Here is a 26,246-nt window from a genome sequence, read left to right on the forward strand (position 1 = left end):
AAATACATGAACTGTAATTACAGGCTGGTTTTCAATTCACAGCACACGTGGTCCTCTCTCTGCAATATTAGTATTCATTAATAACAGCCAGGCCTGTGGATTCATTTAGAATCGCAAAGGTTAGATATTCATTAATTCTCATTACTGCGGCACACACACACAGACACACACGTGCATGAAGGACAGAAGCTGAAGCTGGAGGGTGAGGGAGATGAAAATCAGTGCATGTATGTGTGCAGTTAAATGTGACACAAACACAGGGACAGCTCTTGCTTTGTGCGAATGACACTGTGCTGTCTTTTCTGGTTGAATTATGGGGTCTGCTGACAGTGCTTCTGTGTGAGATGTCACCTCATGCCTCTTTGGTTATCTTACACTTGTCCTGTTTTGCCCATTCTCTTGGTCAAATCTTACAAATTAACATCCAGTCTGTCTATTTGTAGTCTGTTTATACAGCAACAAAACCCTTTTGGTCTTTCGCTTCGTCTTGAACCTTGGATATGACTATTATTTAGCCACCAATGTACCTTAGTCCAAAAACCATAGGTGTCGCAGCAACACAAAGCAGGCACTTAAAGCTCTTTTCACTAGCAAGGACACCGTCAACAGGGTGCATTTAGTAGCGGCCTTCTCCTCTGTCACTTTAGTAAAGCCATCGTATTCTGTTGCCTGTTTAGTTCGGCGATGTTGGATCATGAAACAGTCGTGTTACAGATGCTGCAAGTGGCTGTTGGACAGTTTTCGCTTTAAAGATTTAAGTATGATCATACCGTTGCCATTTCAGCCACAGAGTTGCTAATGTTGCTACCGCTGCTTTGTTGTCTCACTTGTGCATCAACGGCCTGTCATAAATTGTGCTCTGTTAACAGTAGCTGACATAAATGATCGGCTGGGTCCATCAGATCATTTTGCAGATCTTTGATTAATTAAAAAATCCTTATATTGGCTCTGATTTGATACATGAAGTTGGGATCGAGACTTCCCTAGTATTCACATGAGTGGCAGAGGCATTGTAGAGGGGGAGAAGGTGTGTCAATCGGCAGAGACAACGAGAAAAAGTGTTGCTCTAATGTTACCATTGATTAATGATGTTAATATTATGTTAGTTCTGATCTCAGAATTATCATTATAATAACCTCCTCAGGTGTCTCCATGTTTGTAGTTTATATCGCACATCATCGGGTAGTTGTTAATGAGGTATGAGTTTGCACTTGTTACAGGTGGGATTGAGCTATACAATGGCTACTGTCAAAGTGGTGATTAGCTTGGATGTTGCTGTAGAAAAGTGACAGTTTAATTAAATCTCAACCACACTTCTGTATTAAAACAAGAGCAAAGAGTCACATCGAAAGATTCTCTTAACAAGGAAGATGTTTTTGCATGTGTCCTGACAGGCTTCAGCATAAATTTTAGCTACTGACACGATTTGCCATTCAAACACTACAGTAGCACAAGCCTTTAAAGCTCAGGTTAGCATTGGAGCATGGCTGCAACCTCATTTTGTTTTGTCGCTCCGATTAGCCTGTCATGTATGTGATGTCCAATCACCTTCAGAGAACTTTTAAAAAGTTTTGTCCTTACAAAACATTTTGTTTTGGAGGTTTTCCAGATGAATGTGGAATATATCCATTCAATGGATATATGAAACAGTCAATCTGGTGTGTCAGGCTATGGTTTATCTCTTAAGTAGTAAATGGAAATATTGATCAATGGGTTGGGTTTAAACAAATCAAAGACATTCTGTCAGCTTTGGGAAAAATCTGATCTGTCAGATTGAACTATGTAGGGATAAACTTTTTTTTTACACACATTTTTTCTTGTATGCAAACACAAAAGCCACTGTGGATGTTGTGGGTTTCATTCTGCTCTACTGTTTGACAGTTGGTTTTGGTTACACTAAACAAAGAATCACAACACAGCCACAAAAGCACAAAAAAGAAAACTAACAGCAAGGCAGGATTAAAAATGCTCTAAAATCTGCCCTGCAAGTGTCATATTTTGCAGTGAGATCATAAATATTTGTTAGAATACCTGAAGCAACAATAAATAAAATCACAAGTTCTGTTGGTTTACTACACAACACACTTTCTGTAATAATCCTCCACCACAAAAACTTAAGTATTACTGTCACACAGCTTTTGTCTACCTCACTGTGTGTAATATCCTGACTGAAAACTGTGCAAATACAAAGTGATGCTTCAAAAACAGCCAGTATATTCTTAATCATGCAAAAGTTACAGTCAGTATGTGTCAGCCTACAGCCCTGCAGTGACACACTGTCTGCTGAAAGATGTGTCTTTGTGATTCTCTGTTATGACATAAAGCTGCAACAGACGCTGCACACTGATCAGGATTAAATCCAACAGCACAGTTTAGGGGAGAAAAGCCTTTACAAAAAGAATCATATGATGGAAATCTTAACAAGTTCACAACAATATATGTGTCATTTCATTTACGAAAAGTGCATGATAATGCTGTAGCTTTAAGTGATTTGCACGTGCAGTTTTCTCCATCTCACCTTTCTCACATGTGTCTCCTCCGTAGCTGGGCAGGCAAAGGCAGAGGAAGGAATCAATCTTGTCAATGCAAGTGCCTCCATTTTCACATGGCTCTGACTGGCAGTCATCAACGTCTGCGAGGAAGAAAAAAAGCAGCAGGAACAGGCGGGTTACAGATCTCATTTGAGGGCTCAAATTAAAAGGATGTTTTCTGCTGAGGAGGTGTTGGACATAAAAAAGGAAAATGTGTGGGTGCTAGCTGCCTTTTTAAGCACAGACTCAAGATGAGCTGGTCATTAGTCCTTCATATCAAAATTCAAACAAAATGTGGGGAGAATGACCAGTCTTACCCCTCCAGCCATCTTAATTTTAAAGCCTCTCTATGTGTATTTATATGGCTCAACATCAGCCTGATGTTTATCTATTCTTGCCTGCTCTTTTTGTCTCGTTTGAGAAAACAAGAAAGCAGGCTGCATGATGCCTAGCTTGTATTTTAAAGCAGTCAAAGAATACTCATAAATGACTGGAGAATGTGGATCCAAGTCCCCAGTTTGGCATCCATCCACCCCGCTGAAGGAGCCTCAAGCAACTACAGACGCCCCACCAGCATCAAGGCTCCTCCGTTAATCATGCTAACCATGCTCTTTAACCTCTCTGTGGGGATAAAAGCATGAAAAAGGAACATTTCGCTGTAGGGATGTTTAAAGTATCACTTTGTCATTGTAAATGAAGGGCATGTAAGCTCTTTTGACCACTATGGGGCTTTTTAGACCAACAATCACAGATCTACCCCAGGACTCTGGATCTATTAAAACTCACAGCGCGAGTGCAAAAGGAAAGCTGCTTAGAAGTTCGAACTGGTGTCAGAGTATTTCCTCAGATCTTAAATGGTACTTAAATCTTAGTAAAAAGCTGAACACTTTGAAAGGTCAGTGGCTGTGAAGATGTTAATCTTTCAGACAAATCAAACTAGCATGACCTTTAAGCCTCATACGAGAGTTTCATTTCAGACAGTTGTCACCTCTCACTTAGAGGACTGGTTGTTAGTAGTAGATTCATTTCCTATCCGTGGTGAACTAATGAACTGTGTTCTAGGGTAATTTTGTTTTTGAATCTGTTTTTTCAATCTACTTTTCTCTGCTTTTCAGTGGATCTTTCTGCTGTGGAGGATTGATTTAAGTTTAATCTGACAGTAGAGGCTTTTATCTGTTTATACAAGCGGCAGCTCTTTTATGACAATCACAGGATAAAGTTTTCGAGGACAGACAGAGACTGAAACAGAGATTTATGCTAATATGTTTTCTTATGTGATTCATACAGTTCGAACAGGCTCCAAGTTTTGCCATGAATCATTTTGTTAAGCTACATGATGTAATAGAGACAGTATTTAAGAGCACAGGTAGTCGGCAAGTGTCTCAAAAGTCACTTTTCTCTTTGAGGAATAACAACCATTAGCAGCGTGGTTCTCTGAGTTAAATCACTTACAAATGAGAAGTCAGAAATCTACATGTATCTTACTTTTGTGTGACAGAGTTTAACACTGTGGCAGGAGATATAATGGATTAAAACTTTTTAAAAGTGACTAAACTGTAGCAGAATTCAACACAAACTCAGATAATCTGACTCAAACATTACTTATTTCATTTATCAAAATCTGGTTTTATAGAGATTTATATGAAACTGCGTGGGCGCAGCACTTGGATTCAAACTTTTATTTGATCTCCAACAACTGTTAAAGAAAAGAAAACTGCCACATAATCTACCGGGCTTGTATTTCTGAAAAGCGTTGGAAATATTTGTCTGATTGTGCTAACTGTGTCTTTTTGGTCAACAGTGAAAAACAACTGCTTCCTCTAGCTAATGTTATGAAACTGCTTGAGGGGATTAATTGAGAGAGTTCTGGCTGCTTATGGCCACTCTCACAGACCGTTCATCTGAGACACTGTATATTCCAGAAAGGAAATGCCAGAATTTGCTGGAACAGCATATTTTCAGTATAAGATTTTTTTGTTATTAAACTTTGTTCATAAATAAAGTCTGGCAGTTACACTCAGGAAATAACCACATTGCAAACATCACAGACTAAGCATAATCTAAAACAGAGCAAAAGATCAGACTGATTAAATTATGTATAGATCTGTTTAAAAAAATGTTTCCCAAACAATGGATCTCTTTAGCTTTGCTAGCCTTAGCTTTGTTAGCTTTAGCTAACATAGCTATGCTAGCTAGCTATTTAACAGTACTACATAAGCAAGTGTAGCTAAATAAGCTTTAGCAATGTGAGCTTTAGCAAACACGATTAAGCAAATGTAGCTATGTAGATAACGTACTAACATAGCTTATGTAGCTGCTTTGTGAGCTTAGCATTAGCTACATAGCTCTGTTAGCTATGTAGCTTTGTTATCTTAAGCTAAAGTAACTTAAGCAAGGTGTGCTTTAGCAAACATAGTTTAAGCTAGATTAGTGCTGTATAGCTACATAGCTGTGTTAGCTATGTAGCTAAATTAGCTATAAATCTCTGTTGTGAATATCTGAGTTTGCTTTAGTAAAGTGAGATTTGGCTAACTTAGCTTCACAGATACTTTAAATATTTGGCTTACATAGATGCTTTGTGAGCTTAGTTTAAGCTACGTTAGAATGCTGTCGTGGAGGACAAGCTTTTTTCCCTGTGAGCAGACTGTTTACTTGGCTTTATTAAATGATTTGTAAATAAGTTATCTAGGTCAGGTTTTTGACTTGGATCTTTTGGTGTCCATATCCTTGCCCTAGTAAGTAGGTTAAGAATTGAATCCGACTTTACTTCAAACGCTTTAACGTACATTTCCATTTTGAGTTATATGGTGTCTCAGATGAACGGTTATGAGAGTGGCCGTCAGAAATGAATAGGCTGCAGTTAGACTGTCTTTGATTAGTTTGGTGTAAGTGTCTTGTAGCAGGAGGCGTGGTTGGTAGGAGGAGAGAAACAGGGCCAGTGCCACAGTGGGCGTGTGGTAGCTCTTACTGATCAGCCTTTATGAGGTACACCTGTGGAGCTGCTGAGAGGCTAGGGTAATGGATGTGAGGAGGATGCTGAGACACAAGACACTGCAGACAAGTGACAGACTGATTCAGGATCATCGTTTTCATACACACAACAACAAATGTCATGGTAAAATGCAACATGTAGAGAGAGGCACCAGGCTACTAGCCTTGGAGTTAGGTGGTAACTCCAGCTGGGGTTGGGTCAGTACAGCAGTGTAACACTACGATGCCACCAGAGGTTTCATTAAAATGTTAAACTAGTTTAGCTCAGTGAGTAGAACAGGCGCCCATTAACAGAGGCTATAGTCCTTCACGCACAGGTTGCGGGATCAATTCCTGGTGTCACTGCTATTTGGTGCATGTCTCCCTTCTCCTTATATCTCCTGTCTCCCTTCTCCTGTCTTTCAAAAATAAAGGCAAAAAGCTAAAAAAAATTATCATTAAAGAATGTTAAATTGATTGAAAATTCTAAAAACCAACATAATAATTTAACTGATCTAATTTCTAAGACAAAATCCCAGCTTTTCCTGAACCTGAATGACCTCTAGAAGTGCTAGTTCACAGTTAAACACCGTAAACTCCCTCTCTCATTAAAATCAACCCACTTCTTTGTTGTTGAGTAGAAACTTCTGATCCCTTCACCCCTCACATCCATTATGCAGAAGGAAAGCTGCTCCTCAGAGGGATAATTCTGCAAATTCTGCAAATCCATAACAAAGCCTTCAGCAGGCCCACACAGCGGCTGCTGGCTGTCACGGTGACAGTCCATCCGTCCGTCTGTCTGTCTGACCTTTTTTCTGCCACAGTGAACAGACAGAAGTTGGCACTCGCTAAGTTTTAAAGTGTTCACAGCCTGAATGGGACTTTAAGTTTAGATAAGAATGCAAGGCTCGCTTATTCACAAGGTGATAACTTCTTTGAGGTTTGACTGCCTAATGAGGCAAGCATACATATATGAAAGAACAAAGGCAGATTTATACCTGAGTGTTAAATCGCTACAGAACATTTGCAACGGATGGTGTCTGCTTAGAGACGTAAAGGATGAAGCTTAAGGCATTCACCTTAAAAATGTCCCTGCATTTGGGGGACAGCAGTTTTAAAGCTGAAAGCAAGTAGCAATAAATTTAGAAAAGGCCACGTTGTGTGACGTATGTTTGTTAATTTTAATCCTTCTGTTATTAATTTAAAATGTCATTCATCAAATTAATTAAAAAATCCTATTTAAAGCAGATTTTAAATACCACCTATGACGTTACAGATTGGAAAAGGATAAACATCTCATTATAAGCAGTGTGACAAATTTCTATCATATATTTTTCATTGCATTAATTAATAGGAGTGTGCAAATAAGATTACAGATCACAGTATAATCTAAAAATAATTATGTAAATTATATAAACTGAAACCATGACACATCCATCCATATATTACCTTTACTCCTTATCCTGTTCAGGTTGGAGGGGGGCTGGAGCCCACCCCAGCTATGAATGAGTGAGAGGCGGAGTACACCCTGTACTGGCTGGGAGTCAATCCTAAGGCTAATACATACACACACAGAAAAACAACACACCCTGACAAGCAATTCACAGTCACCTAATAACCAAACAAGCATGTCTAGTAGGTAACAGCACTAACCACGGCACCACTGTGCAGCCCAAACCATGAAACATTAAAACAAAACAAACACAAGACCCCCGCTAAAGTTATACAGGGTTTGGGACTACACAGCTACGCCATTTCAACTTTAATCTCTGTCATGAAGTCTACTGGCTCATGCTCTAAGTTTAATACTTTTATTTGGGTTCATTCTTTAACATGAACAGGCCTTAGCTGAACAGTAACAACACTGCTTCTACCTCTTGTGGCTAACTCAAGTAAGATGCATTCAAATCACATCACAATCTTGAAATTGTCTTTCAACTCTTTTCTCAACATTTCAACTTTATTCTCGACTTGCCCAAAATTATTTTCTCCTTCGAAGGTGTCCCTAATCCTCTTCTGTAAGACAGCAAATTAAACAATACCCCTGTTTATATAATGCATTAACATGGATTCATATCTGTTTTAGGCATTCAGATACCAAGTGGTAATCCTTAATGCTTTATGTTGCCGCACCTCAATGAATAATTTGTAGCCAACAGCTCAGGCAGCATGCAGAACTGGTTTTGGACGCCTTCATCTGGTTTGGAAATGTTGTGTAGACATAATGCCATAATGTAAGGGCTGTTTATTGCATAAGACACGAGCAGAAGAGTTCTGATGTCAGGGGTTAACTGAAGACATATTGTCAATGCATAGCATAAATGAACGTACTCAGGCCTACTCACCAAATTGTCAGGGCCCCAGAAAAACCCAGAGAATGGGCCTCCCCAGTTTTCATTTTTGCAACTTCTTTTTTGCCACTTTAAACCCAGTATTTCCACTTTTTTTTTTACAACTTTTGTTACCACATCCAACCCTTTTTTGCCTGTTTGTCATTTTGCAACTTTATTGACAATTTTAACCAATTTTTGCAGTTTTTTTTTTAACTTTTTTGCCACAATTAACAATTTTAATGCCATTTTCTACACTTTTTGCCAATTTTAACCAATTGTTGACCTATTTCACCACTTTTAACCCGATCTGCTGTTTGCCATAGAGTGCCTCTTTTAACCTCTTTGAAATCACTTTTTGCCACTTTTGGCTCATTTTTGCCTCTCCATTTTGTCACTTTAACCCTCTTTTTGCTACTTCTTTTTGTCGCTTTTGCACTTTTCAACCCATTTTTTGTACTTCTTTTTGCAATTTTTGCCATTCTTGACACATTTTTGCTCACATTTGTAGTTTCTGACAACTTTTTTCCCCGTTTTCTGCCACTTTCCAAATGTTCTTTGTCCCTTTTTACAACTATCAACTTCTTTTCTTAAAGTTGTCTCAGATCTATTTTATTGCCCAGCATCCTAAAGTTTGTGTAATTATAGTGCCACTATTAAGTCTGACCTTACTTTCCTAATTGTTTAGCACATAATGCCCATCTACATTGTTAACATCACCACTAAAAAGGTAATTCTGTTTAAAGAAAAGAAGGCTATATTTGTGCTACAGCATAAATAAATAAAAATCATGTTTTTTTGTTTTGACAAGAGTCATTATTCAGGTTAAAAATAAAATGTCGTTATCACTTCCTAACTTTACAATGATTTTGCTGACCTCAATGGGACCCCAGTTTGGCTGGGCCCCTGAAAGCCCCCCCAGAACGGACTGTAAATCTCTGACAATGCGTTATCTAAACAACCCCAAATTTACAAAATTGAATGCATGAGTAATTATTAAGTTGTACCTAATATTATGAGTAATATTAATGTTAGGGTAGGAATAAATATTCACAGTTTTCTTCTCATACATTTGCATGGTTAAAGTAAGAATAAGTTAAAGGTTATATTAGTAACTGTAAAAGCATCTTCTGTGAAAAAAATAACAAAAGAAGGAGAGTTATGAGCTCTAAACAGGAAAAACAAGTGGAAAGATGAGAGGATGTATCACGGTTCTGAGTTCAATTTTAACATTTATTTTAACATTTCAGGTAAAAAAATAACAAAAAGTCCATGGCTACATTTTTGCACAACTGTCAGTGCCAACACACTCATGTTTACAGCCATAAAACTGGAGAGAAAGAGGGAGACAAGACGCTGAAAGGGGATTTTTTGGAAACTCAAAATGTTTGTGGTTAAGTTCTGGGTAGCAACTTTTTCAGGGTTATTTTTTGCCATTTTAGAAAAATTGAAAACATGAGCTTTGTAAAACTGAGATCAAGCAAAGAGAGAGGATGATCAACAAACTGAAGTATGTAGCTGATAAGACATTTTGTGTTTGATATTGAGAAGATTGTTGTAAAACTGACTTCTGATGATAGGGCAAACAAATACAAACAAATAGTGATGTATGATGTCATTGTCATCAGTAGATTTTAGCTTTAAAAGTTTAATATTGGCGTGAGCAGGTGTGAAACAGTATGAATCATATCTGCCTTAAATATTGGCAAAGTATACAAAGTACCATCAGGGATAGGAAGTTGTTGAGGGCGCCACACACTTGAGGGGGCCTTACTGTGAGCCTTGTATCTTTTCAATGAAGTCGCAATGTAAAAGACGCTGTCAACTTCCCTGCTACTCCTTCAGCTCAGTATGACTCAGCCTGTCTTTGCCCTGGAGACACTCAGAGTTTTTTTACAATGAAAAAGGGGGTGTATAAATCAGTGTTGGTATCAGTTATCCTATACTGTGCATCCCTATAATCAAAGTCATGTGAGTTAGATATCTTTAACAGTTGCTCCTAGCATGAGACAGCCTTCCAGTACCCGCATTAACCACCTCCAGACAGCAACGCTGTAAACTCCTCTGCTACCAAAGATAACATCAAAACAAGAATTTTCAGAGCACACCCTGATAGGACAGCAACTACATGATATCGACACCAAACTTGTGCTAAATTTCAGCTGGATATCCAACCTTTTGTCATTCTTTTAAGGTGACTCCAGTGTCAGCTGAGCAGCTGAGTCTTTGGATCCAAACAGCATCCTCACTTATGGTTTACACTGTTTGTCCTCCTTCACTTGTGTTTTTAAGGTTTCCTTGCCTTTATTCACTGGTCAGCTCATTGTTTGGTTAAAGTAAGCATCTACTAGCTGCTCAGAATCATCAGAGGGAAGAAAACAAAAGTCTGTGCAGCTTTCGCCTACACTCTCTTGTGGACCAAGCCTTCACTTTGTGATGTATGCTGCTTGAGATTATTTTTCTTGGGATTGCTGACTCATCTGAAACACCAAAGACTGACAAAGAAGCAAACACTTCCATGAGTGGGCAGTTGACAAACAAACCTAGTGCTTAAATATCTACTTATCAGGTTTTTCCTGTCAAAAATCATAACCAATTAAAACTTTAAATTACATTTTAATAGCATTTCTGTGTTAAACAAGCTGGGTGAAAATGTGATTATTAGTATTTTTGACTCAAAATGCTGCTGGTTAACATCATATTTTATTCATAAGCCACATAGAGCCATCTGACACCGCTGGCATTGGGCAGCCAGAGGTGATCCAGTGCCTAAAGTCAAGAATAAATATCTGCTGGGACTATAATTATTGGATGAACACCAAAACTTGGCGGGCACAGTGCCGGTTTGGCGAGATTTCCACTCCATTCATTTTTGGCACAAACAGCAGATGTCACAAAACACAAATGGAATGGAAATGTTGCCTGACCGGCACTGTGCCCGTTATGTGTGGGTGTACGTCCAATAATCACAACTTCAGCAGATATTTTTTCTTGACTTGGAGACACCAGATCACACCGGGCCTCCTGAAAAGAAAAAACTTCTGAAGCTTTATCAGACCTGACCTTCCCATTCAGGAAAACAGACAAAAAAAAGAAAGCGGGAGAAAGAGAGCGGAAATTACATTTAGATAAAGACAAATTGATCTGGATGATGTCAAATATAGATACTGTCTTACAGCTCATACAGGTCATAGTTATTTGTTCAACATGTCAGCTTGTTGGCTCTCAACATATCACTCCTGTCGTCAATCTGTAACCTCTAAATGGGGAATCATAAAGAGGTTCAGTTATCTTTAAACCTTGAGGAGAAGGTTTTGCTGTATTTTCTCTTTCCTTTAGTCAGCAGTGTATTACAACGTCCCCAAACAGATTTCTAAGAGGTTTCTGTGGGTTTAAAAGACCGTTGGCTAAGGAACAATTGATTTGTTTTTGGTTTTGATCTAAACCTGGGATCATTCGACATTTTTCTTTTGAGCAATGACGAAACAAAGAGAGGCTTTGATTTGTTTCCAGAAACCTTTAGGCATTTTTAAAAGGGTAAAAAATCAATTGAGCTTAAAAATTGAAGTGACTTTGAGTCGATCACCGTATCCCTGCTACATAACACTGCTTCAGACAGGAATTTTGGGAGTGAAATCTTTCTGTAGTTCGACCTTGTGGGGCCATTACCATCGACCTACTATCCTTTGACATGCAGTCTAAGAGCCTTTTTATCAGTATGTTCAGACTTATGCATAACTGACTTAATAACTCCTCTTTGTTGTTGACGCATGTGTGTTTATGTAGGCTGAGAAAGCGTGCATGTGTTTGTGTGTAAGCATCACTTACCAATCTCACAGTTCTCCCCAGCGAATCCTTGTGGGCAGTAGCAGCTGTAGACCGTTCCCTGAGGAAGGCACTTTCCTCCGTGCAGACACGGGTTTGTCACGCAGGGCTCCACCTCGACTAAAACACACAGACAGATGGAATTTTAACAAGCAGACAATTTTTGGAAAATAAGGGGGTTTGGGAGGTTTTGCAATCAAATAGCACCACAGAATGCCACAGGAGGTCTTTTCTACCTGCGGCCGTCCAACTGTGCCCACTTTCTGCAGCAGGAAAAAGGAGCATGACTTTTATATCCTGTTCATGTGTGATCATTTTCATATCATGTGACACGACTTAATATTACTGGGGCATAACATGTTTATTATTGTAGGAAATAATTACTTCCAGACCATGTAGATTTGATTTAAGATACAGTGCATTTTCAGTGTTTCATTATTAGGGTATGGAATTATGGGGAAATGATAAGATACAATACAGACAATATCATACCATAGAACAGTGGTTCACAAAGGGGACCCCCAGAGGAGTTGTGGGACACTGAAGGGGGTCCCAGGATGCTTTCCAAAATAACAAAGAGAAATTTAATATAATTTAAAGTGGTAAACTGTGACCATTATTGTGAAAGTGTTGTTAAAATGAGTTGAATTTGAAATAAAAACATAGTATCAAGTGAAATTTTTGCTTAAATATAAGTACAATATTAAAAAAAAAACTAACTAAAAAGTACAACTGAACACAATGCTTTGTGCAGCATCCTACTCTTTAACCACCTTCAGGGAAGGTGGGGGTCCCTGGTCTCTAACGCAGCCATTTTAGGGTTCATAGGCTGAAAAGTTTGGGAACCCCACCATAGAGTATGAAATGAGATGATACCATTCGATAAGATAAGACACGATATGATATGTTACACTATGATACATAAGATGCACTATGATGTACAAGTAATACACACTTTAACCAGTTCTCTGGTTTGACTTTCAATTTCTGTTTTGCTTTTATTAAGAATATTTTTAAAAACCTTTTTTCCCTTTTTTAATGTTTAATATATCACATCCTGTGCCAACTATCACAGGTATTTTTCACACTCAAAGGATTAAAACATAAGCTACACTACTGTCAGCTTTAAAGTAATAAAAGAGGGAAACCTAGAATCAGACCTGTATATTTTGGACATTATTTTCCTTTTCCAATGAACCAAACGCGTACTGAACCGTGACTCAAAAATTGAGGTACAAACCAAACCTTGACCTCTCTGAACCGTTACACCCCTAGTATTGTCAGATGTTTAATTAGAAAGTTAAATATCATACCAGCAGATCTGAAAATTTCTGCTTGCATTTACAGCCAAAATATCAGCTGTACATATCAGCAATAAATAAACATCATATCCCGGCCTTAACTATCAGCAAAAAAATCTAACAGGAGTCCTGAACATTTTGAATGAAGCCTTGCATGTAAAACAACTACCAGACTGTCTACCTCCCTGCTCCTCTCTCAGCTCTGCTTACCTCAGCCTCTCTTTGTACTAGAAACACATGGTGTTTTCTGCACTTGAAAGAGGTGTGTATATATTGATATCGGTTACTGTTTGCCTCACACTACAGGACTTTGATCAAACTTTTTAAAGACTAACATCTGAGACCCTCTCACATCCGAAGACAAATTGTCAGCAGGTTGCTGAGAGACAAAGATTTTGCAAAGACTGGGGGTCACTAAATACAAGACAAGAATAAGATTCCTTTAAGATTATTTCCAAACATGCAACTGGTGGAAATTTAAGAGAGGCAGCGAAGTAGAAAAGGAAAATTAAAACCGAGGTTTTCAAGCTTTTCAAGTTACTGCAATAACCGAAGAATTTTACAGATACACTTCAGAATAAAAACACAGGTTTTCTCACCACAGAAACCAACTGATTGGGCTTTTACTTTGGAAACCCAGTGGAGGTTTACTGCACCTGTCATGTCAGCCTACAATAAATAGACAAGATACACCGACAGCAGAGCAGACATCGGACTGCAGCTCTGAGCAAAAAAAGTTTGTCCATCTCTTGAGTTATGAGTGTAAACTCAGAGACTTCAGACTGAACTATGCACGTTTTGAAAAGTTAACCGTTTTAACGTGCTTACGCACAACACTGGCTCCCATTGGCTGTGGATGACAGTGGTGTCATTGAAAACCTTATTTGCATAAGACCTGACTAAAGACTTACAACAATATCAAACAGATTTGATATGACTGAAGAAAGACTGCCTTAAAACTGCTCCGATCCAGTTTTATGACCACCTTAAACCTGATGACTGAGATCACGGGAGCACACTGCAACTTTGGCAAGACTCTCGTGATTTTACTCTGACCTTAAAATTTTCTCTACGACTTTGAAATCGCTTGAAAAGTCATTAGGTCTTAGGCTAGCATAAAATGAGTTTGAAATATTGACATATTGGATGTCAGCAAAAATCCAATGTTTTGCATCCCTAACTGAAACTAAAACTGATGCCTCTATATAAGCTACAACAGCAAACAAGAACGTTAGGATGTTTTATCATTCCTACATTGTTTTTTTTAATGCCTTTAACCCCTGCAACAGGGTAGGTATAGGACAAGATTAAGAGAATGCAACTTTGACAACATGAGCTGTACTTTCACATGTTTAATAAAGATAATGTTTTTTTGTCAGAAATAAATACTACCTAAGATAGATTTCACTTTATCCACAGGATGGCAAAAAAGAACAAACCTGAGTCCTAAGAGGAGCTTTGAAACATCAATACTAAAAATTTAAACCACAGAAGTCATGATGGCTAAATATTTCACATTAATTTTTTACACCATTTTATTTTTGCCTTGTCATTAATGTGTGCAGTACTTTTAAACATTGTACTTTCTTATGTTCATTACCATGTGAATAGATGTTTAATATCATTTCCTACTTTAATTACATGAGGTGCAATAAAACTTTCTATTGCCTATAGTACTATCAATAATGCTGTTGATTAGTTGGAACATTCTGTTTCTTGGCTAAGTATAATCATTTCTGCTGGTGTTATTTTAAACATTTTGTCTTTGCATTGATTTTCACCCATGAAATCATTTTCCCCACACTGTTTCTATAATTTCATGTTCTTTTGTTTGACTGATGTATTAGGTAGGGGTGGAAGAAAAAATAGATACAGCATAGTATTGCAATATTTTGTCTGGTGATATACTGTATTGTCTTGTTCACCAAGTATCAATTTTTTCAAATTAATTGCTAATATGAACTGACATCCATGATAATGGAAAAATAAAATGAACTGTTTGGACAATTGTTTGTCCAGTGAGTTCAGAAGACAACAAACATGGCAGCACCAGGGGAAGGACATAAGGAATACAAGCAGGGCACAAATGAGATGGACATGACACATGAGGTTTGCAAGAAGTGCTACATGAAAACAAAATACTGTGGGAATATGACAAACATGAGGGCAAGACTAATGTAAATCAGCTAAACAGTTGAAAAAATAGTATAGTATCACAATATATGGTATCGCAATACTCACTATTGCAAAATGTTTAAAATGGCAATAGTATCGAATCGTGGTGCAAGTATTACGATAATATCGTATCGTGGGGCCACTAGTGATTCCCACCCCTAGTAATGGCTCATGTAATGTCAAAGCAGTCTGGAACCAGAATTGATCCTGACACTCCAGATAGACTGTTTCATATAACTGCTTTATGGAAAGGTCTCACATTCATCTGGGAGAGCTCCCATAGAAATCGTTTGGGCAGCAGCCACTGTAGACACCGGCAATCCCCACCCTTAACGATCACAAACTCATGCTGAAACAGGCCAGTGAAAGAGCAAAGACATCTTTTCCACCATGAAAAGCTTTTTGTGTTGTTTTTACTCTTTATTACTTTTATTTTACTCTAGAAACATAAATGACACTGACTGGTCCAAACCGTGTTCGGTGTGGCACAAACGTAGTAGATTGGAGTTTTTCTAGATTAGCTTGACTGATGATAGAGATGGAGTCTGGCAAATCTATCTGCTTTGCAAGGTTACAATGTTACAATGTTACAATGTCATTTAGCAGACGCTTTTCTCCAAAGCGACGTACATTAGAGAGCAAGAACAACACAAGCAATGATCTAGACAAGAATAAACAACATCAGTAAGTGCCATCAAGTGCTTCAGGTTCAATTGGACGCAAGTGCTGCCGGGTAGAGTTTAAGGCAGAGTACCTAAAATATACGTTGTTTATGTAGTTTTTTTTTTTTTTTTGTTTGTTTTTTTTTGTTTTTTTGTTTTTTTTTTTTTGTTTTTAGACAGCAACAATGAATCAAGGAAAATGTGGGATCACTAATTGCCATTCATTAGGCTTCACAACAACTATTTACCAAGTACCAAGTGCTGGATCATTCCCAAAGAGCTGGGCAAAGAAATCCCAGAAGTAGAGCAGGACAGTGCGAGCTAACTATAGTTGGGAAACTCATTCAACCACTGGGGACAGCAGTGGAGAATAGTCTGGCTGAGACTCAATCTACTACTGGGGACAACAGTAGAGAATTGCCTAGCTAAGTGCAAAGTGTTCTCTGAAGAGCTGGGTCTTTAGCCTTCTCTTGAAAGTAGACAGGGAGTCTGTAGATCGAATGTAGTTGGGTAATTCATTCCACCATTTAGGGACAACAGAGGAGAAGAGTCGAGCTAGTGACTTAGGAGCATGATGTGCTGGAAGTACCAGGCGCCTTTCGCTGGCTGAGCGTAGTGGGCGAGAAGGGGTGTAGACCTGGATGAGGGACTCCAGGTAAACAGGAGCAGTTTTAGTTACTGCTTTGTAAGCAATGATTAGAGTTTTGAATTTAATGCGAGCTGCAACTGGAAGCCAGTGTAGAGAGATTAAAAGAGGCGTGACATGAGCTCTCTTGGGTTGGTTGAAGACCAGGACGTGCTGCGTTCTGGATCAACTGCAGAGGTATAACTGTGCATGCAGGTAGGCCTGCCAGTAATGAGTTACAGTAGTCAATACGTGATATTATAAGAGCCTGTACTAGGAGTTGTGTAGCATGCTCTGTCAAGTAGGGTCTGATCCTCTTGATGTTGTAGAGGGCGAAACGGCAGGACCGAGCAATCGAGGCCACATGGAGCTTGAAGGTTAGCTGGTCATCAATCATGACACCCAGATTCCGGGCTGACTTAGTGGGCAAGAGATTATTTGATCCAAGCTGGATACTGATCTGCGGTTCAATAGTGGGACTGGCTGGGATGATAATGAGCTCAATTTTGGGCAGGTTGAGCTGAAGGTGACGTTCCCTCATCCATTTAGAAATATCAGCAAGGCAGGATGAGATCCGAGCTGAGACAGTTGTGTCATCTGGTGGAAAGGACAGGAATAGCTGTGTGTCGTCTGCATAGCAGTGATAAGAAAAGCCATGGGAGCGGATGATTGCACCAAGTGAGGTGGTGTATATTGAGAAAAGTAGGGGACCAAGCACAGACCCTTGAGGCACCCCTGTTGATAAGCCATGCAGTTTAGACACTCCTCCCTTCCATGATACTCTAAAAGATCTCCCTGTGAGGTAGGACTTAAACCACTGTAGGGCAGATCCTGAGATACCAAGTGAAGAGAGTGTGGAGAGGAGGATTTGGTGGTTTACTGTGTCAAAGGCAGCAGACAGATCCAGCAGTAAGAGAACTGAGGACTGACCAGCTGCTCTGGCCAAGCGAAGTGATTCCGTTACCGACAAAAGTGCAGTTTCAGTAGAGTGGCCCCGCCTAAAGCCAGACTGATTCTGATCAAGTAGATCATTGTTCTGCAAGTGTTCTGAGAGCTGGTTGAAGACTGTGCGCTCCAGTATTTTTGATAGGAATGGGAGAAGTGAGACCGGCCTGTAATTTTCAACCAGGGCTGGGTTGAGAGTGGGTTTTTTGAGCAGTGGTGTAACCCGCGCTTGCTTGAAAGCAGCTGGGAAAACACCTGTGGACAGAGAGGAGTTAATGATACAACTCACAGCAGGGCTGATTGTGGGCTCAATCGCCTGCAAGAGATGTGATGGTATCGGATCGAGGGGACAGGTTGTGGGCTTAGAGTCAAGCAGAAGCCTGGTGACCTCGCTCTCACTTAGTGGAGAGAATGAGCTAAGTGATGCATCACTAGCTGGTGGCAGAAAACTGAGTTGGACAGGCTCAGAGAATTGGTTGCTGATGGCAGAAACCTTGTCAGTGAAGTAGGAGGCGAACATGTCTGGAGTCAACATACTGGAGGGTTGTGGGTTTGAAGGAGAGGAGCGAGTTAAAAGCAGAGAAGAGTTTGCGTGCATCAGTGGCAGCACAGATCTTTGATTGATAGAACGCCTTCTTAGCAGATTTTAGAGCAGAGGTAAAACAGGACAGTTTTTGCTGATAAGCACTCAAGTCAGTGGTTTGTTTGGATTTACGCCATTTTCTCTCTGCCGCTCTGAGCCCTGCCCTTTGGGTTCTGATGACCTCAGTGAGCCAGGGACAAGGTGGAGTATTACGAATAGGCTTAGACACCAGAGGGCAGAGTTTGTCCAGAGAGGAGGTCAGTGAGGAGCAGAATGTGTCTGTGGCCTCGTTAACAGTGAGTGTGAAGGACTCGTTACATGAGGCTAGTGCAGCTGAGACCTCGTCAGACAGCTGTGTTGGGTCAAGTGACTGAAGGTTTCTGCGGTATGATCTTAACTGAGTAGTAGATTGTTGAAGTTCAGGTAAGCCAAGTGAGAACTGAATGAAGTAGTGGTCAGAGAGGTGAAGTGGTGTTACACTCAAATTAGCCGTGGAGCAATTGCGAGTTAGAATCAAATCCAGTGTATTACCAGCCTTGTGTGTAGGAGGCGTTTGAACCAGTTTCAAGTCAAAGGAGGACAGTAGTGAAATAAAATCAGTAGCCTGGGCTCTATCCAAGTGGATGTTCATGTCACCCATGACAACCAATGGTGTGCCATCATCAGGGATGTCTGAGAGTAACATGTCCAGTTCCACAATAAAGTTGTCCAGGTGACCCCCAGGTGGGGTATACCACAACCATGTAAGCCTTTATTGGGGCAGTGACCTGTACTGCATGATATTCAAATGAGGTGTTATTGTCCAAGGGTTTGAACTGGCTGAAGTTCCAGCTATGAGAAAGAATAATGCCTGTGCCACCTCCTCGGCCAGAAGAGCGAGGTGTATGAGAGAACACTGCATCAACTGATAGAGCAGTTGGTGTTACAGTGTTCTCAGGACGGACCCAAGTTTCTGTCAGGGCTAGGACCTGAATGTTAGACAGTTTAGTGAGGGAATTGATGAATTCTGCTTTGTTAACTGCAGACTGGCAGTTCCAGAGGCCAACTGTGATAAAAGGTTGTGGAAAAGAGGCATTCTGCAAAGTGGATAGATTATGCAGGTTTCGTTTTCTGTAACTATTGTGCTTCTTTCTGTTCCCATATATGACTTGTATTTTTTGGTTGCACATGTTGCGTTAGACTGCTGGGGTGCGTTAGACTGTTATGAGGCAGTGCTGCCTGTCTGTGGCCTTGCTCGGTGGACTCGCACAGGTAGACTCGCTGGTCTTTACCCAATGTGGTCTTCACACAATTGGGCTTCCACAAGGGCTGACGCTTCAGCGCAGTCTGTGTACTTATATAGAGAGATATGCCACAGATGTGCACAATTGAGTTGATTGTGCACAGCCGCTAACCACCTTGCTTTGCAAGGTTAACCAGAATTTACTTTGTGATTAATAAAGGTTTAACTCCTCGTAACATATTGAATCAGATCATGTCGAATTGTATCGCATTGTATCATAACGCATTGTATCGTATCATTTCATCAGGAACATGTTGATATAAAAAACTGCCTTACAATGTTGAAGAGGATTTTTGTGGTTTGTTGTATTAATGTATTTTTTGGTATGAATAAAACACATGTATCTACACTCACAGGATCAATAAAGCTTGAAATATTTATTTCTGTGGAGATATCATCTTACATTTGTAAATGTCAGCAGTATAAATTAAATTCCCCTCTCTGCGGCTCAGGTTTTGAACACACACAAAAAAATCGTATGACTCAGAAAAAAAAAAAAAAAAAATCATGGCCCCCAAATTCTTCTTCAATGCACTTTGGCCAAAAAACAGCATTTACAACACGCGCATATCCATTTCACACTCGGTCTCTTTTCAAAGGGATCAGAAGCCAGAGAGCCTCAACCCTCCACATCCACTCACAGACATGGTTGTCATGGTAACCATATGGAAAGTGAGGCCTTGGCTCACTCTGGCGAGCGTCGTGGGCAGCGTGAGAACTTCAGACATTAGGCGTCCTCGACAGAAACGACCAGACCTCCCGCTGAGTGTATTCACCCCTTAAATGTGTGCATGCGTGTGGTCTCCTTCCACAATTAGACATTTCCATATCAATTGACACACCACCACGTGTTCCTCCCCTGAGCCGCTCATTAGGAGCAACTTCAGGTCTTTGAAAACCACCACTCGTTCATCCTGGACGCTAAAGCCGAGGCTGTGGGAGTCTTTGTTCTGCCAGCGCTCTCTCCCTCTCTGACACTGAGCACTGCCGAGGAGGGGGTGGTGTCTGAAGCCGACGGTGTGTGTGTGTTAGGTTTGTGTGTTTGTGTTTACACAGTATGATGAACGAAAATCAATACTCCGTCTATGATTAGCCTTGAGGCTGATCTCGTCCAATACCCAACCAGAAGCAGACATCTCCAGCTCATACTCTCTGAATGATCATCATGTCGGCTGCTGCGGTGGGAAAAATAAACATTCAGGCACAGAAAAATGGAGGCTTTTCAATCACAAGGACTCTACTATAGCATACGATTTCTAAAAACATCAGCTCTTTGGATTTATGTTAAGTTTTGCAATCCAGCTCGTTGTTTGATTTCTGCAAAGTCAGGTGCTTAAAGCATCCATGCATTTCATTGGATGTTCATCAGTCCACGCTGGAGTCAACTTGCCCCATCTTCATCAGTCAAGGTTATGGCACTCTTTGACAAATATCAACTGTTATGACAACCAGATTTACTACAGAACGTGTGTGTATGTGCAAGATAAACCTGGTGCGATTCATTAAAGCGAGTGGTGCAGAAAAATCAATAGTGTGTAGAAGGAGCTGACAGAGTGGACTGTCCCTCGCTCTGCACCGACACCGCCGGCACAAACAAACAACAATAAGCTGGCAGCAGCAAAAATCCAACTAATAAGTTCACAGAGATAGGACAGAAAAAGGATAAGACTTCGCAGCGGTAAAGCCAGGACACCTCCAAGTATTAATCCACACATCATACAGAGCTTTTGCTCGGAGTAATCACAGCTACAGACACAGCGGAAATATGGTTTACTTTAGAAATATGATTCTCGGATAAGAGCTTTCGACCTCACAGACGGCGCTGCCATTTCTTTAAAGGCAAGAGAGCAGAAAGAAGAAGGCGAAACAGAAATTGGCTGAGATTTAAATGTTAAAGAAAGATGGTGTGAAAAATGTGTTGACAGGGATTAAAAAAAGGAAAAAGTTGTGTTTTGTGCACATAACAAGAATCCTTGGCTCTTAGAACAATTTGCTTTCCTGCTGAAGGTGTCTGAATGCAGCCCCAAGCTTCTCTTTTTTTCTCCTCTCCCTCATTGATTGAAGTGACTGATGAAGTGCTCTGTGATCCAGTCAGGAGAGAAATACTGACCCACCACCATGAAACCTAACCACAAGGGACTGAGCTGCGGCAGAGAGTGTGTATATGTTAAGAAAGAGAGTAAGCTGAAAGTCATTATTCTGCTCCACTCTCCTGGGACTGCATCCATCCATTTGTGTAGTTTGTGTAGCAAAGATATCGCCATGTGTTTGTTTGTTTATGGCCTTCAGCCTGTGTGACTCCAGGGTCTCCGTCAATCAATCAGCCCTCATACTGTATACCAGCAGCCAGATGGTTGCCCTCGCCTCCTTGTCGATACAGTTTACAGCTGTTTTCTATCTGCAGTCTCCTCAAACAGCCTGAAGCAGGCAGCTGAGCCGAGCCAAGCGCACCGCCGCAGACATAAGCCGCTTTCAAAGGGAGCAAAAATAAATCACCATAGAAATGTGTGATAGCATGATGCCCGTGGGGCTTTCAAATGCCTGGTGATAGGACGTTTCCTGTGCAAGATCTCATTATCAAGCGAAAAATAAGGAGTGAACCAGGTGGCCAAACGGGATTTTTTACTGAGATATACTGAGCTGCAGACTTAATCAACAGATTGTGTGTGATGGCAGGAATGTGGCATCTGGTGGGAATAAAAGGTATACAGCCTAGGAATACACGCTAAATTTCCTGAATAAATACGCCCGTGGCAAAGGCAGGGGAGGAAATGAAAAGTCAGTCTCAAAGGGTAGTTATTTTGTTGAGCAGTATATCTGTTAGCTATGATAACAGTCTACTTACCAGAGTAAGCTCTGAGACATGGAGGGAAAATGTCAGAAGAGCAAGAAACACAAACAGCCAGATCATCAGAAAGCTAACACAACATACTGGACAAGCTACCAGTAACATTTTACACATAGCTGACAACTTACTTTTCCTCAAAGACAATAAAAAGCCTCATTTATTGAAAACAAGTGAGCTAGTTATTACATTATTCCTGTCATTCAGCAAAGCGTCAACTCAGGTGCTTTTAGCATTTAGCGCTAACGTCCTGCAGTCACTGTTCATTGTTTGGAAACTTCTAGTTGGTCACATACACCGTACTGATGTGTTTTATTGTTTTTTTCTACTCCTACAATATCTTATTAGTCAGCTTTAGATATGTATAACCAAGCTTTCTCTTTCTCAGTCTGCTAGCTAGCTAAAAAGCTACTCAGTCTCAAAACAATTTAATGACAAACATGGTGGTTAATACTCTCCTCATGTAACTCTTAGCACCACATAGGGTGGCCATTTCCACAGCACCAAAAACGAGGACACTTTGCAGCACTTAGTGAAGCAAGAACAATCACAACAAATAGGACTGTATTCCCAGCCATGATACAATGTTGTCCGTGATACCAATGGTTATCATGATACTGGGATTCTGAGACACTCCATTCACTGAAGGACAATTTAATCCAGGACCGCCCCTGGCCAAAGTGAGACCCTAAGCAGACTCTGATATGAGCCTCCCAACATTGCTGCCACTATCGCCCCAACATACTCACTTAACAATACTTAAAAGTTTCTTAAAATAACTAAAATAACTAAAGGACATATTACTACAATAACATTGAATACAAAGTCTTTGCAATTTAGCCCTAGTTAGTTGCATAGAAAAGACACAGTTCCAAGTAAAATTATCATTGATTTTAATGATCATATTCCTTGGTGCAATAATAAGGATATTTTTGTCCATCTGTGGTCACTATGGGTTAACTATTTTCATCATAACATTAATCCCACTTTATTAGCTATCTGCTTTATTGGGGTCTTCCCCTTAAAATAAAACTAATATAAACGAGCTGACCTTGCCCCCCTGACACCCCCCCCACACTCACCCCTGCACCCCTCCCTCCCCTCACACACAGCAGCTCATCCGTTTTTCTTCTTTCTCTTCCTCTCTATGGTTTTTGCCTCAGTGTAATCATCTTTTGTTAAATCACCTTAAAATATACGTCTTTATTTGTTTTCACCCACGATCTGATTTTAAAACAGCTGATCTGTGCGAGTAAGTTTGACAACATCAATTAATTCCTGATCAGAACCGGCGCTGGAACTTCTCAAAGTGTTATCATTAATTCACAAACTGAAGAATGGTAGAAGTTGAAGTTTGACAAGAGAAGTTGTACAATAACGGGTGAATTTATGGGACAGACGTGATAAAAGCTTCTGTGCAGCAAGTATGAGGAGGGAGGGAGAGCGAGCAGACGCTGCGCGCACTTCATTGATCAAGGATGGCACCGACTTCCAAAAACAGATATCGGTTAATTTACTAATGTGTGACGGCCAGGTAAAGTTTAAGTTTGGTCAACGCTGTATATACGTTACCTGGATCATATTTAACATACAAACACCTGACTGATGTGCAGAGAAAGAAAGCAATAGAGAATATGCTACGTTACGTTCAGGTGAAACTCCAAAAGGAGGACAAATAAGCGTCCAACTTGAGGCTGCACCTCAAGAAATTCTGGACTGTCTGGTCAAAAGCCAGATGTATGGCCACCCTAGCATGACACTATCTACATGTACTCCTGAAATGTCAAAATGTCTTTCAGAGACAGGCCAGTCTCTTGTTTGGAGATATTTTGACCAACAACAGCTAGTTTGGCATACCGTACCTCACTACTCAAGTTTTTGTAGTGAAGATGTTTGGTCAACAGGGTACCAATGGTATCATAAGCTAGCTAGCCAAGAAAACACAGCATAAGTACTGCAATGTCCGAGCTACAGTGCTTAACAAATTTATTAGACCACCTGTCATATTCGTCTCAGAGGCCATCCAGTATCATGAAGTGCTTTAATGCGGACTCTTTCATTTTCAGTGAGCTCTCCACATTTTACCATTTTGAACAGGAATGAGGAATTTCAAACTGAATTCACCTTTTTATACCCAAATTTGCGCCAGCTCACTGGGCTTCTCTGAGAAATAAGAAATGAATCAAGCATAACATTCAACCACTAAAACTCATTTTTCTGTTCAGGAATGCAAGTAAATAACTATAATTTGACAAATTAATCAATACATAATAATGTGCTTTTTCAGTTATTTTGTAAATCAGTACATTTGAAAACTCATGGATAACAAAAACAATTATAGCATTAAAAATATAATTTGGGTTAAAGCGCTTCTACATATTGGTGTATTAACCATTGCAGAAACATACAAAATGATTTTGGTAATTACCAATGCCGATAATTTAGGGCAGCTGTGGCATAAACCTTACTTTGGGTGGTGGTCTAATAAATTTGTTAAGCACTGTACCTTTAACATCATTTTCATTTTGAAGCAAGGAAGAATACTAACAACCTCAGCAACTATCTTTTCGATAAAGCTAGCACATAACTTTCAAAAAGTATTTTTTTAAAAGTTTGGATAAAATAGCAAACAGTGGCCAGCTTAGATGTATGTTCTTGTGTGATGTTGTAACCTGTTTCTCTTTTACTATTATTTGATGGCAAAAAAAATAAAAACACATCTCTGTAATTGCTTACAATCTAATATAGTGGCTACAATCTATTTCTAAGCACTGCCTTCACTGTAATGCAAATCAATGGAGAACACATCTAGTGCAAGGACTGCTGGGATGCAAATACATTTTTTCCTTACTCAAGAATATCAGGTTACTTGGTCAGCTATGCTTGCAATTCAAGTTAAGACAAAATCAGTGAAGATTTAAGGTTAACTTTGGGACCAATGAATCGCATCTTTTATTTGTCTGGATCTGGGGGAGGGAGGAGGGGCAGTTTTTACAGGTACAAGTAGAGAAAACTCAACTGAATGAGGTTGGGAATCCCTGGATAAGACAAACACAGGAAGTTCAACAGAAATCATGAAAAAAATCCCAGCACAGTTATTGGAATGTTTCTAACACCAGTCATGTAAGCAGGATTACAGTTTTTTTTTTACATTTTTATTTCTTTTGATGTAGGAACTAGAAAGAAAAAGGACCCTATTTCATTATTCCATTACTTTGGTGCTAAAACCTTACTGTTACATTTGACAGCATCAATAACACTTGATGATGTTCATGCTTTGGTTAGTATCCATTCTTCTACTTGATAAGGCAATACGAATGCTGGTGAAATGTAAATGTAAAGAAAATCTTAAGGTCTGGATAATATGAAACCACTCATGCAAGGTTTGGAGGCCAAGCTGACCAGAATGAAAGATGTATAATATTTTGCATTCATGTATAGATAGATTGATAACATTAATTTCATGCATGATTAAAACTGGTATAACACTACAATCAGTCACAGCTTCCTAAAAAAAATTATTAATTAATAATTTCACATGTATTTTCTCTTTTTCCTTGTTTCTAAGTTTGGCTAACTATATGAAAAATTGAAAAATTCAAAAGACCATCTGACATGCTGACTAAGAGTGCTCTAGGCCCCTTTTTTCTTCTAGTTAGTAAAGACATTGTTCAAGACATAGAAGTTTTGCTTTGAAATGTCTACGTTAATTAAAAAATGACTACTTCTATTTTATTTACAGGACTGTGTAGAACTTTTAGGCATGTTTTGGCCACAAACTAAAGCGGATGTGAGGTTTAAATTGCGAGTAAGCCCACGTGAAGGCACCATTGAGCAGGAAATAGGATTGACACAATCATAATCTGGATGTCCTTGCATATTACCAGGGGCATGGGAAAATAATCTGTCAAAAAATAACAACGTCTACACCTCTAGGTTAGACTAAGTGAAAAGGCCTGGACAAAAAAGATGCCATAGAGCTTGACCCTTGCCTGCTCAGCAACTCGCATGTGTGTCGACATGTGTTGAGCTTAACTCTGGCCACAAATATGACTTGTTCATTGCAACGAAAATGATGAATGCTGCATGAAAGATTGCGACATAAGGAAGCGTGACCTTCTAATGAAAGCTTCCATTCCGTCACTGTGTCTCATTTATGTTTTATGGTGGAC

The 26,246-nt window shown here is 39.7% G+C and overlaps 1 protein-coding gene across 5 annotated transcripts in view; it reads right to left on the reverse strand.

The window, feature by feature from the left end:
- LOC121519726 (neurocan core protein-like) overlaps window positions 1–26,246 on the reverse strand; it is an 89,256-nt gene that overhangs the window by 11,833 nt on the left and 51,177 nt on the right. For all 5 annotated transcript variants that reach the window (XM_041802567.1, XM_041802566.1, XM_041802565.1 and 2 more), the window contains exons 13-14: window positions 11,660–11,776; window positions 2,519–2,632 (exon numbers count right to left, since the gene is read on the reverse strand). In XM_041802567.1, the coding sequence (XP_041658501.1) occupies window positions 2,519–2,632; window positions 11,660–11,776 (231 nt within the window). The remainder of the gene's footprint in view (window positions 1–2,518; window positions 2,633–11,659; window positions 11,777–26,246) is intronic.

Source organism: Cheilinus undulatus, linkage group 13 (genome assembly GCF_018320785.1).
Source record: "Cheilinus undulatus linkage group 13, ASM1832078v1, whole genome shotgun sequence".
Taxonomy (NCBI): domain Eukaryota; kingdom Metazoa; phylum Chordata; class Actinopteri; order Labriformes; family Labridae; genus Cheilinus; species Cheilinus undulatus.